Below are 13902 nucleotides of genomic sequence, written 5' to 3'. Positions count from 1 at the left end.
ATTGAGACTGTATGAAAAACGTTCCACATCTTATGTAAAAAATATGGTGAAACAAATTTAAAATAAGCTGCACCACTGCTAATCATAGTAAAATTTATAATTTTTTTGTAAATACATACACTAATGACTCGAGTCTTGGCCATTTTTTAAATTTCGAATTGGTTTTGGATGTTGTTGTTCATTTACTTTGGTCTAGGACGGGGGTAGTTACGGTCTGGGAAACCTCCCTGAGGATGATCCAAAGATATGCCATCACAATTTTGATCCTCTGCAAAGGGGATGGCACCCCCGTTTCGGTAGCCCAACGACCTGCATGCGAAGTTGAGCACTTTACGGTAGAACAGTTTAACGAGGACCAATACCACACACCCTCGGTCCCTACGCAGACTGATCGAAGTGGTCACCCACCCGCACACTGACTGTAGCCAGTGATGCTTGACTTCGGTGATCTGCTGGGAACCGCGTCTTAACGATCAGTCCACTGCGGGACGAATTAGTTTTGGAATTCATAAATTTTAAAGCTCTATTTTTGAGGATTCTAAAGTATTAAAAAAATTCTTATTTTCAAAATCATTTGAAAGATAAAGTGACCAGACAGTCTTATTCCATTAATAGAAATCTGGGGTTTTTAATTTTCTCTCAGGTGGTTTGTTTCAACCACTGCTTCTTTGGTTTAAATTTCTCGTGAATGGCGTGCTGTTTTGATAAAAGCCGATTTCATTACAAGAATTCATTCACATAAGTTCATTTTGTTGAGATTGTGGTCGTGGAGGCACTATCAATATAACTTAAAGTATAAAGATCAAGAGTGTAAAAAAAATAAAAATAAAGCCAGGGTAGTTTTATTGAAATTACATACATTTGCTGACTTGTGTGCTCAATATAGGCTTATAAGTCATTGTCAAGTAGAAAATACAGATAGAACAATTCAGAGAAAGACATCACAAAGAATACATCCAGGGTTACGGCGGGATTCGAACCCGCTACCTCCACGCTTAACAGAGCGTTTGGACCGGCGATACCGCTCGGCCAGGGAGGCCCCTAAAGCCAGTTGTTGTTGTTGTTGTTAATTTACGTCGCACTAGAGCTGCACAATGGGCTATTGGCGACGGTCTGGGAAACATCCCGGAGGATGATCCGAAGACATGCCATCACAATTTTGATCCTCTGCGGAGGGGATGGCACCCCCGCTTCGGTAGCCCGACGACCTGCACGCGAAGTCGAGCACTTTACGGTAGCACAGTTTAACGAGGACCAATACCGCACACCCTCGGTCCCTACGCAGACTGATCCAAGTGGTCACCCACCCGCACACTGACCGCAGCCAGTGATGCTTGACTTCGGTGATCTGCTGGGAACCGTGTCTTAACGATCAGTCCACTGCGGGACCCCTAAAGCCAGGGTAACACTTAGGAAAAAGGTGAGATGAGCGAGAAAGTTCCTCCTTTTTTCGTTTGCAAACAGAAGTCTTGCAGTAATTATCCGCGACTAGAATGGTCTACGAGGCTCTGCAAACTGATGAACAAAATGCGTAATTTTTGTCTCTTCGCGAATATGGAAGATGTCAAGTAAGAACAACAATTTTTTCGATGAGAATTTACGCATTATATAGGACGATGATAGATGGCTGGAATCACATTTAGGAAGGTTACTGTATTCAGCGCTCGCTAGGTAGCATATTCGAATTCTAGAATTGTGGATTAAAAGTAAAAGCAAATTGATGGAAATATTGTCACATATAAAAAAAATTATCGTTAAGACGAGACAGGGCCCTTGCAGTTGTGAAGCTCGAAACCAAGAATTCTAGTGTTACAACTTTGAATTTAAAGTCTCCTATCTAGTAGACTGATCGTAGAGCCCCAGTTCCCAGTAAAACTTCAAGCATCACTATAGCAGCTGTCAGTGAGCAGGTGCGTGACCTCTTTGACCAGGCTACAAAGGGACCGAGAGTGCGTGGTATTGTCATTAAACTGTTCCATCATAAAGTGCTCTAATTCACGTGCAGATCATAGGACTACTGAAGTGAGGAAGCCATCCCGTCTGCAGAGGATTCAAATTGTTATGGTATTCCTTTGTATCATTCCCAGGGATGTTTTCAAGACTACCGCCAGCAGCCCATTGTATAGCTCTAGCGTGACGTAAAAAGTACGACTACTACTTAAAGTTAAAGTCAAAGATATTTAAAATTGCATTCTGTTCCTTTTCTTTTTAGAAGTAAGTGTTTCCCTATTTCTCCGGACCTGTTAATATGTACTACATTAACATTAAAATGATATTTGGGGGTGGGATAGCCCAGTTTTTACGGCGATGAGCTCATGTCCAAGAGGTCATGAGTTCGATCTCCTCCCGCCGAAGACTCCTTTCTTAGTAAATGGTGACTGGTGTACGCTAAATCTGTCGTAGCTCGAAGTCCCCAAAGTTCCCATATAACAAGTCAATACCTCTGGGGAAGCTGTATTGGAGATGTGGGGAGAGCAGTTAACGTCCATGTCAACCGTCATCTATGAAAAGGTACCCCGACATAGAGTCGAGTTAACATGTCTTATATACTAGTGAATTGTAGTTGTAATTTTGTAGTGGTAGATACGCTAAAGTACTCCTCCACCAGAATTATAGCTATGATAGAATTCGATGAATGGATGCCACTAGTTGATTCATTGCTGTTTTATGCAAAGCCGGGAGTGGCTGTATTAAGATCACCGTATTTTTTGAGTGCTGAATGTGAGAGGTGTATTAACTTCACGGTCGTAGTCGCTCCTCTGTTGCCGTTAGCAGTCGAGTAATCACAAGTATGCAAGCCGACGTTGTGTGTGATCGAGATGAGACTGAGTAGCAACTGCGTGAGGAGGTGGTTAATGATGCAGTCACAAGTAGCAAGTCAACTTTTCAATGTGGACCATCCAACGAAGTAGGCGTTACTGCCGATGTAGGCGTATCCAGATCAAAGTGGGCGTTTTTTTGCCAAGGTAGGCGTGTTCACATCACGTCCGGGTCACCAATGTGGGGAGAGCAGTTAACGTCCATGTCAACCGTCATCTATGAAAAGGTACCCCGACATAGAGTCGAGTTAACATGTCTTATATACTAGTGAATTGTAGTTGTAATTTTGTAGTGGTAGATACGCTACAGAGATTTATCGTTCTATGGTTCAGGTCAAAATTACGATCTGTGGATGTACGAATGTGTCCACCTTTTAAAGCGGGCTGTGACATGTGTGCTAGTGGCTGAAGACGTATTCTTGGCAGCAGATGGCTCCACTGTAAAACAGGAAACGCAATCTCTGCCTTAAATTGGACTTGCTTACACCAAACAAGCTTACTGGTATTGGCATATTTCCACTACGCACGATTTGTAATATGAGTATATGTATATGTATATGTTTGTATATGAGTTTAAGCTAGTGATCTAAAGGTGTAATTCTCTTACTGTTTTCATTTCAACATGGAAAGCACATGAAACTTAAATAAACTCATCAAAAGTGCATGTGATTTCCAAGAAACTCAGCTGTAAAAGCCTCGCAAATGGATCAGCTCTTGCTTCAAATTTTAATTTCTCGGCTATTCCTTTTTTTTATTTTATTGAAATTACATAAATTTGCTGACTTGTGTGCTCAATATATAGGCTTATAAGTCATTGTCAAGTAGAAAATACAGATAAAACAATTCAGAGAAAGACATCACAAAGAATACATCCAGGGTTACGGCGGGATTCGAACCCGCTACCTCCACGCTTAACAGAGCGTTTGGACCGGCGATACCGCTCGGCCAGGGAGGCCCCGCTATTCCTTTTTCATTATTATGACTCTAAAAACAAGTTTTGGTACATCTCAACTAACTCTAAAATAAGCGATGTGTTCTAAATTACCACTGATTAAACTGAATAAACTGAAACTTACATTCATGGCATATTTTATAGAGTATGTAGTAGGAATTTTAATCTTATTCGAACAGATTCCGTTTGAACTTGTGTTGAAAAGATATTGATTAGTTCCAATACATTCGCCCAATTTCCGCTTTGTTTTGAATTTTTTTGTTTACAATTTGCTCTGTTGCATGCATTGATTTGAACCTGATTTCATACGAACTTGTACATTGTTAAGGAGATTTGATTAATTTTTTAAAATAATAAAATTTTCATTTTATGAAATGGTTAAACATTTGATGTATAGAAGTATTAGAGATATATTAGATGGGTCCGATGTTTGTCGAAGGTGTTTGTTACGATTTTTCGGTGTCAAACACTATAGTAGTTATTTAAAGAACAATGTCGAAGAAGTATGCAGTCTGTCACAATTATATTAACATAACCTTGTACTATTATATTTTTAAATTTTAATTACTTGTATCAAAATTTTTCAAATTTCTTCAATTGTTTTCTTTTATTAAATTTTTCTTTTCATTTTCAACTCGTCGATTTTGTTTTTCAATAGTTCATGTGCAATGCAATTTGTGATGCCTGGCGTGTGTATTATTTTCATTGCTAAAATATTTTAATAAGATTTCTTATCACAAAACTATTTGCAGCCAAGTTAAAGAAGTTTCATGAATTCAGAGGATGTAAAATTTGAAATGAATAAACTTCAAAAAAAATAAAAGAAATGTTAAATAATTTTAAAATAATTCAATGAAGTTATGCTAAAATCGGTTTATTGTTGTTTTGATAACCATTTATGTGTTACAGCCAAATTATTGCTCTTGCACCAAAAAAATTACATAAAATGATTTAAAAAGTAGTTTTTTTAAAAAATGTTTATAATACCTCTACATTTTAAAAGTTAGATAATCTGTATAGAAAAATAGGTAAAATGAAAACAGAGTTTTCATTCCCCTTCTCTATGTTCTATTGATAGAACTTTGGGGGATATTTCTGTATCTGCCATGCCAACTGCAATCGCCAAGGCGCCAAATTGTTTTTGAATGACAAATTGAAAAACAACAAGACATATAGATGTTTGCCCGGGGGTGCCTACGAGCTATAACCTTTGAGTTGGTCCCTTTTAGTTTCTTGAGCGCTGCTGCCGGGAAGTTGTCAAGACTTGGTGACTATTCTGCTACAGATCATGATACAGAAGTCTTCCCAGTCCTTAGGACCAATTCTTGATTATGGTTGCCTTCTAATTGCAGATCCCTAGATGTTTTTAAAAAATTGTCTTAAATCTATTCTAATTCCTCATAACTATCCTCTAAACTAAACTGAATACCAAAATAAAATGGTTCTTAAAAAAGTTTTGGTAAATTTGCTTCTAGACAAGAATTTTTAAAGTTTCTAAAAATTGAAATAATTCTAGATCAAAACTATAAATATTGTATCTTTTAAATAAAAATACAAAAATAAGTGTGCAAAAACTTATTTCTGATTTCAACCATAATTAAAGTAATGTTGTGCACATCATAAATTTAAAATTTTTTTTTTTTAATGTGGGCTTTTTTTCACCAGCGTGTATACCTAAAAATGTGCACATTAAATTTGCAGTGGCTGAAAGTCTTTTCATTTGTTATGGTGTTAAAGTTTAGAGAGAAAAGTGATAGTTAGGCACTGCCCAGAACTAGGGTCGAAATTACTTCGCATTCCTACATGGCCTATATTGTTGGACTATGTTGTTGGCCGGTGATGTTTTGTTACAAAACTTGCTGCTAAAAGGAAGTCTTAACTTTTGGAATCTTTACAATCCTTCCTGGAATCCTAGGGTTACAAGGAATTATTTTTGGAAGATTGCTGCAAATTTATCCAATTTGTTTCAAAGCATGTAATTTTATTCTAGATTATATTGTATCTCTTAGAATTATTTCTTATAAAAAATTTTCTGTATTGTTCTTATAATTATTTTTTGCTTAATCAAATCAGAATGTAAGTTAGTCTAAGGATAAAAAAATAATTAACAATTTATTACTTCATACTGTTTCCTAAATTTACATCTCAAACTTTTTTTAATTTTTTTATGAAAACTTAATGTAACTATAACAGTTGAACATTTTCTTCAAGCATGTAAACTGTTATTTTATAATTTAATCTCTATAACTTTTAATCTTTAGTGCAACTGTATTAGTTATACGTTCAAACTATCAAATATTTTTTCAAAATTACAGCTACTGAAATAGCATCATTGTATGGAATGATACAACTACTGAAATTGTATCATTTTAATAATTTTATTTTTTAATTTATTTGTATTTCTATGTTTGCACTTTTATCACATTTAGTTGTTAATAGAAAGATGCTTAAGTCAGTGAAAATTATTAACATTTCAATCTGCTTTTGTATAAATTATAATAATTTTAATATATTGCAGACAATTAAGAAATACTTAGAAGAAACTGATACTTCCTTACTACATGAAGAATCCATAGATTTGCAATCCTTGGGAAATGTTAGCCTTAGTCCAGAACACAAACGTGCCTTGGTTACCCCATGCGCTGCATGTTTAGGAGTTTTACAAGATGTAGATAACATGGTTTCAAGGGTAAGAATTGTTAATTTGGTCAACCAAAACCAGTGTTTGTTTATGTGAGTTGTTGTGGTTAATTCCTCAAGGTTACACTTGTGTAGACCTTGTCTAATAGTCTTCAGCTTGTGCTAAAGCACATTTAGTACAAATTTGAAAAGTTTTCTGTCCACTTCAAGGGTTCTGATTGGTCTACTCAAGAGTTTGCTGGTGGTGACCTAGAAAGCTTTGTCATTCTTAATTGTGAGGGTATTATCAGATTTCCCAGAATACCAGCTATGAGATTGAGATATTCTTCTAAATTTTTGTTTGTTACTTTATTCGATTAATTGAACATGATTAACCTTTTGAGCATTAAACTTATTTTTGTCCCTGGAATTTCAACAGCAGGTTTTTCCACTGGAAAATTCCCCTCCCCTCATATTATGCAATGGGAACGTAGTGCATGGCTAGGAAATTTCAGTATAATTTTGTCCAAAGGCTAATAGGTTTAAATACATTTTATAAATAAATAAGGGTTTATAAATATTTTAGTGTTTAATTTGCTATATATATATATATATATATATATATATATATGTGGAGTTTGGAGCTGTTGTTATAGTATTATAGTGTAATAACTGCGAACATTACGTCATTCACCATCTTGTAATATTAAAGGAAGTTGCATCATCCTCTTGACATTGAGAGGCGCCAGCCAGACCAGAAGGGGAAGTCCCGAAGGGAAACTCCCGAATTTATAATTAACTCTTACTTTATACCATAGAACAATCTAGATCTTAGTCACATGTCACATGCATTCCGGAGACCACTGCGAGAAGGCAGCTGTCACCAAACATGTCACTGTTATATCGTTCCATCCTTTTATTTCTATTAAATTGTTATGTTTGTTAAATTATCGTCATTATTTCATCTAATGCTGCACTAACTCCCACATATATATACACAGGGCTTAATCCAGGTCGATTTTGGTACCGTTTTTCAATACCTTCACAAAAAAAAAAAAAAAAAAAAAAAAATCGGTACTTTCACAAAATTAAAAAAAAAATTGGTACTTTCACAAAATAAAAAAAATAAAGAATCAGTATTTCTACAAACTTTGAAAAAAAAAAAAAAAAAACGCATCTTCACGAAAATAATTTTTTTTTTCAATGACAAAACAACAGAGTCTGCACCATTTATTCAAGAAATATCAGCAAAAGAAGAACTTATTAAATTTGAATTAGAAATGCAAGAATCAAAATTAACCTTTGATATAGAAAAATTTGAAGCAGCCAAGTTGTTGATTAGGAAAAATGAAAAAGATGAAGCTAAAGTGTGTATGGGACACAAAATTACACCATCAGATTTAATATCAATTATGGAAAGAAAAGCTACAGTGCGGAATGATTTTCCTAATTTAATGAGACTTAACTTTATGTGTGATTGTTCCTTCCTCTACATCATCTGTGGAAAGATTATTTTCTAAGACGAATTTAGTCTGTACCAAACTGAGATGCAGCATTTCACAGAAGTCTTTAAATTGTCACCTAAACATAATTTTCAATTTATCCAAATTATTATCTGATGAACAGACTCAAAGTATAATTACTATCTTAAAAAATACTGAAAATCGCAAAATATCTCTGTGATTGATGTAATTTTATCTATGTATTCTGTATTTCTATTATTTTTTCAACCATTAATTCAAAAGTAAAAGTTAACACAATATCAAAATAATAATTTCTTAATCATAATAAGTTCAATAAATTTTATTAGTAAATAAGTTAAAAATTTTTTTCAAACTTTTTGTAAATCTAATTTTTAACCTTAATATTAATCTGTTTAGTAAATTCCATAATTTCTATGCTGGCTGGCTGTATAATTTACATTGAATTAATAAATGGAATTAATCTGCAAGCTGTCTTATAAGCAATTCCTTGCGCAATATGTGTATGTTTTTTATAGTATTGTACTTTTTATATACATATGTAGTTTTTTTAAAATTTTTTTTAAGCAATACTAAATTTTCACAAATATATATATATTCAGGGATAGAAATTAAGAAAATTTAGTCACTGCTCTATGGGGGCAGTTACTAAAGGATATATCTAATCCATGCACATTTTTGCTAATCTGTTTATATATATATATCTATTAAACTTTTTTTTAAATTGAAATTAAGTGATTTTTAATAAAGTGAACTTAAAAAATAATGCTACAAAGTTTGTAAAATGGTCACAATTATGATGAAATATGTTTCGTTTTGTGTTAATAACATATGCCAAAATGTTACCTGAAAACCAAGCAACAAATGCAGCATACCATTCCTTTACACCTGATTGTTGATCTGGGGAACTACTAATTATTTTGTGGTGATCAGAGTTAAATTTTAGTGCTCTCAGATCAACCGAATACTGTTAATTTCAAGCCCTGCTTCTTCATAATTAATATTAAATTTAAAGTAATTTGGTTATAGCTTAATCACAGAAGAGACTGTGAGAATTAATATAACCCTGTAACTGAAAAATTGTTGTGGTAAGAAAACAGTCTTTATTTCTTTATTATTAAATTGTTTAACTGTAAGGAATTTCTTAATCAACATCTTGAAGCAATAATTAAATCTGAAAGTCATCATCTTTAAATATAGGAATATTTTTTCTCTTGTTAAATTTATAATATTTTTTTAAAATTTGTGTTTTGTAGGTTGAAGCTGCTGTTAATGAAAGCAAGCACAAATTCCAGAATTTTGTGCTACAGATATCACTTCCTGCTATTATTGATCTTAGGGATGTAAGATTATATGTCTTATTAAATATTCTGTACAAGAACGTAATTTTGTTTCCCCCCATAATTATGCCGTTTATTATTGTGGTGTGAGACTAAATAGAAAATTTTATTATGAATTTTTATTATATTATTATATTTAATATTTTATTCTAAAATGTAATAATTTACATCAATCGTCATCTATCCTATGAGACTTCTGTCAAATGACTGAATTCTGATTGAAATTCAAGTCAACTTTTATAAATAATGGCTAGTTTTTTTAATAGTTTTATTTTAATTGGAATCAACAATACCATATCTGTTTTTACTCATATAAATGTTGGATCAAATAAATTTTTTTTTGGTATATTAGTTTTTATTTCTTAATTAAAATATTTACAATAACAATATTGAGGTGTTACATGAAATCAGATGGTTTAATGGAATTTAGTGTTCTGGTTGAATTTAGGTTGAACTATATCATGGCAAATATACTTTGTACTAAAAGCTTTTAGTTTAAATAGAATATAAGAACTCTTTTAATTCAAACTTTATAAATAATTTTTATCTACCAAATTTTATAATCATTTTCCAAACAAGCATAGAGTATTATTTAGCTAAGAAATTAAACTTATTCCTTTGTTTTATACTGCGTAGAGAGTATTTATGTAACCCTCTTTTCCAGTAATATAACAAATTGTAAAAGAAAGCGTTTTTACAACTTAAAACAGAGGACTTGTAAAAATAACATGCATTTAATTTCTTTAAAAAGCAAAATTAAACAACATATTTTTCATTTGAATTTAATAATTTTATGTGAAAAGCCAAGCATTGAAATTTAGCGATCCTGTTAAAGGAATATTTAAACTTATGATATTTAGTTCAAATTTTAGAACACGCAAAATTTCCTTTAAAATAAAAATCTAAATAAGCCTTTGATTCACTCAAAAGCTATTCTTAATGGATTAAGAAGTCTGTTTTACTTTTAATGCCAGGAATATGAATTAAAAATAATCTGCCATTTTTATCGTTCATTTATATGATGCTGTATTAAAAATACTATCTTAATTCTAGAAATAAACATTTCTATCAAGAACTCAAGTAAATTGAAATCAGGAAACAATATTCTTGAAATATTTTTTTAAAAACTTACTGTATTATTATGTTATTATTTTCTAGGGGCTAAATATTTCATTGTGATCCATTTTTTTTATAACTATGAATATCTTTATGGGTATCTGAAAGTTTTGAATGTGCATTTGTGAACAGATTCTTTGTTATATCATGATAAATGTTTTAATTTAATTACATATTATTTATAAATTTTCCTAATTGTAATATATAATCTTGCATGTCTTAAAGCTGTTCTTTATTTTCTGTCATTTTTTTTACAGTATTTACAATAATATATTTGCATTCTTTTGAAATCACCTTATATTTCATTCTTTTATTTTATTTTAGAAACTATTCCTTTTGTATTTACAAGAAAAAATAGGGTAAGTAATATTTTTTACTTTGTAAATTTATTGAGAATAAGTGCTTGGAAAAAACTTTATTTTAATGGAAATGATATTAGTTGTTTGGCTGAAAATAATTTAGATGTTAAATGATATTATTAGAATAAAACTATAGCTATGTACCAAGGGAAAAAACTGGTTAAATTTTTTTTTTGTGAGAGCTTTTGTTTTTGTAAATTTTTGAAAAATCTACTAATAATTTTGTGAATCTAAAATTAGCATTAAATTGAGTTCTTTAAATCATGGTTTCATTTTTATGGATGTGTAAAATTAATGTCCTGTTTTTGTGAAAAGTGAACATTTGAATTTAAAATACAAACATAAATTTTTAATACAAATTCAAATTGATTAATAGAAAAGACTTTTTCTAAATTTAAATAATTAATAAGTTCATTGAATATTATTTACAAAATCATTGTTGATTAATGACATTACAGAAAGAATTTTGTGAAGGTTTTTGTATGGACCCAAATTTCTCCTTTACAAAAAGTATGAAAATTTTTTTAAATTTTTAAATTCATATTTTTTATTAGAATTGTGCATTTTATGATAAACTTATGATAATGACTAAACAATTGATAATAACATAAAGTAATTAAATGCTTTGGTACTTTTCATTAACTTCATTCATTTTCAAAAGTTCTTTTACATTATAAATAATGTTTATCTTATTTATATAATAGCAATAAGCGCAGTAGAACTTTGAGTATTCAAATGTCTTTTACCTGAATACTTCTCTTAACCATCAATTCTGAAGTGTTTCTTTTCATTTTATTCACACACATATTATTTTTTTATCTATTTCAATGAAATGCTACCTTATATTTCTAATGTTTTTTTCAACCTGAGGTCTTCAAAATAAGAAATGCTCTTTGTACTGCATGATTACTTTGAATTGATTATTTTATGTGAATAGCATGTTTTAGTTTGGTTAAATGGCATGTTTTGGTTAAATTGATTGATTGCTAAATAAATATGAAGGTTGTAGTTTTCAATGTTTCATATGCCTTTTTGCTATTACCTGTCTAGTTTAATTTCTTCATCATGGTATTTCATTTCTACTAAAAGGAAGTGTGTTATGTTATATGTGCAAAAAAAAAAGAAAAAAAAAGAAGAAACAAAAGAAAAAAAGAAAAGCAGTATAAATAGAATTCGGCAAAAAAATTACAAAGCAATATAAATTTATGGAATCGGCTATGAAAATCAAAAAAATATGCGAATGATTCAAAATTAGATGCTGCTTTGTTTAAACAGCTCATTTTAAAAAGAAGGAAGGAGTGGTAGGCAATGTTGAAGGAATTTTGAAACTTAATGTCTGTATTTCTATTTTACAAAACAATATTTATTAAATGCAATTATAAAATTAAATATGAACTGTATGTTGTTCTGTTATTAAAGAAAAGCCTTGATTTTTAGAGTCAATTGATGAAAATAGATTAGCAAATAACTTTGCCTCTTTAATATAAAGTAAATTCAGTCCCAATTGTTTAAAATATTTGAGGTCCTTCAGTAATTTTGTTGTCTAAATTAAGGTTTTGAAACTAATTGACTCCTACTTTTTTTGGTATTGATCATATTTTAAGCTCTCTCTTTAATTTTGTATGGAACTGGAATTTTAATTTGTGAATAGTAAAATAACTATGTCATTTTTCATTGCAGAGATTGTTTCACATTTGGTTCAAATGACATTCCTACAGTTAAAGATATCTGCAAGTGGGTTATTGGTTCTATGTATGGGGAGATGACTGAAAGGGAATTTACGCCATTTAGTGAATTCCAAATCTTTTTATCTGCTTCTTATCCACAGACTGTTACAGAATGTCAAATTTTGTAAGATATTTATTTTATTTTTTACTGTTTTATTACAATAAAATGTTATGCATGACGTTGTGTTTTAACAAAATTTATTATTTACGCTATTTAGTTTGTTTTACAAATTTTTCAGTAAAATTCCGATTATTCAGAATTCAACTAACCAGAATGATTGAGGAACCGAAACTTTTAGAAATATATGAAACAAATTTCTTTAAATTTGTTTTATATTGACTATTCTAGTATTTCTGTTTATTTTCACATTATCTTTAATATTTTTTTTAATAAGCGGTTCCAGTATATCTTTTTTTATTGATATTTTTATTATGGTGTTGCAGTTTTTCAAGCAAACGTTATTATGAAACTTAAACTAAAAGAATATGGTGCTATTTTTTTTATGTTTCTCTCTTGTGATTTCCTTTCATTTTGTAATTTTAGTCTTTATTTTGTTATTGACAACTTTAATAATTTGTACCGGACACTATATTGTAATTTTTTTTTTTTTTTTTATATATATGCAACCTTAGTAATTTTCATAGAAAACTATTATAGTTTTTCCCTTTTATCATAATTGAGTTTTTAAAAGTGGGGATTGCAATATTTTTCTTTTAAGGCACAGTATTTTTCCAGAAAATAATTTAATATTAAAAATGGAGATTTTGGTGCTCAATTTCTGGGACTTTCACGTATCCAATGTCTTGTGATTATCCAGGCATTTCTCATAGTTAGGTTTTTAATGTATTTGCTTTTCCAAAAAATGTTACAAAATATGTTTTTTTAAGATACATATCTAATGTTTTATGCAATGTGGTGTATAATTGAAAATTAATTTTTAAGAACAATATTATATATTGTTGAATAATTTTTAATTGTTACATTCCTTTTTATTTGGCATAACTTACAATTAGTTTTTATTCTGTTAACTGGGGCAATTCTTATTTTTGGCTCAGGATGGTTTGTGAAATTTAATTTTATTCAAGTGGTATTCTATTTCTTTTTTGTGGATATTTAGTTTGAAACAATGCAAATATATTGTACCAGTCCATATTTGTGCATTCAGCATATAAATTTATTGTAATTTTTTTTTAAACTTAAAAATGCTGTATTTTTGCATATTTAGATAAGGGTTTTTAATTTGCTAATGCAAAAATTTGGCTTAAATTTCTGAGATGAATGAAAATCTAGTAAAAAAAGTGCTTTAAAAAAATCAAGGAATTAAGAAAATTTCAAAATATTTTTATGTTAATTTGAAACAGAAGAAATATAACACATATTAATCACTATGTATTTGCTCTTATATAAGAGTATTATTTAATAATAATACTCTTATTAGTTAATACTAAATATTTTTCATTAAAAATGCTAGATCTCGTGCCTGTTTGA

General features: G+C 30.4%; 1 protein-coding gene across 1 annotated transcript in view; it reads left to right on the top strand.

The window, feature by feature from the left end:
• The first annotated feature begins 3850 nt into the window (after positions 1–3850).
• Pus10 (Pseudouridine synthase 10) overlaps positions 3851–13902 on the top strand; it is a 22435-nt gene continuing 12383 nt past the window's right edge. Inside the window, exons 1-5 of the mRNA XM_087154172.1 lie at positions 3851–4274; positions 6290–6460; positions 9128–9214; positions 10652–10686; positions 12367–12537. Coding sequence (XP_087010298.1) covers positions 4146–4274; positions 6290–6460; positions 9128–9214; positions 10652–10686; positions 12367–12537 — 593 coding nt within the window. The 5' untranslated portion in view covers positions 3851–4145. The remainder of the gene's footprint in view (positions 4275–6289; positions 6461–9127; positions 9215–10651; positions 10687–12366; positions 12538–13902) is intronic.

The sequence above is a fragment of the Parasteatoda tepidariorum genome, chromosome 10, assembly GCF_982258835.1.
Source record: "Parasteatoda tepidariorum strain Cologne lab strain chromosome 10, Ptep-v5.0, whole genome shotgun sequence".
Taxonomy (NCBI): Eukaryota; Metazoa; Arthropoda; class Arachnida; order Araneae; family Theridiidae; genus Parasteatoda; species Parasteatoda tepidariorum.
Note: the sequence above shows the minus strand (reverse complement) of the source record. Positions and strands in the feature narration are given on the sequence as shown.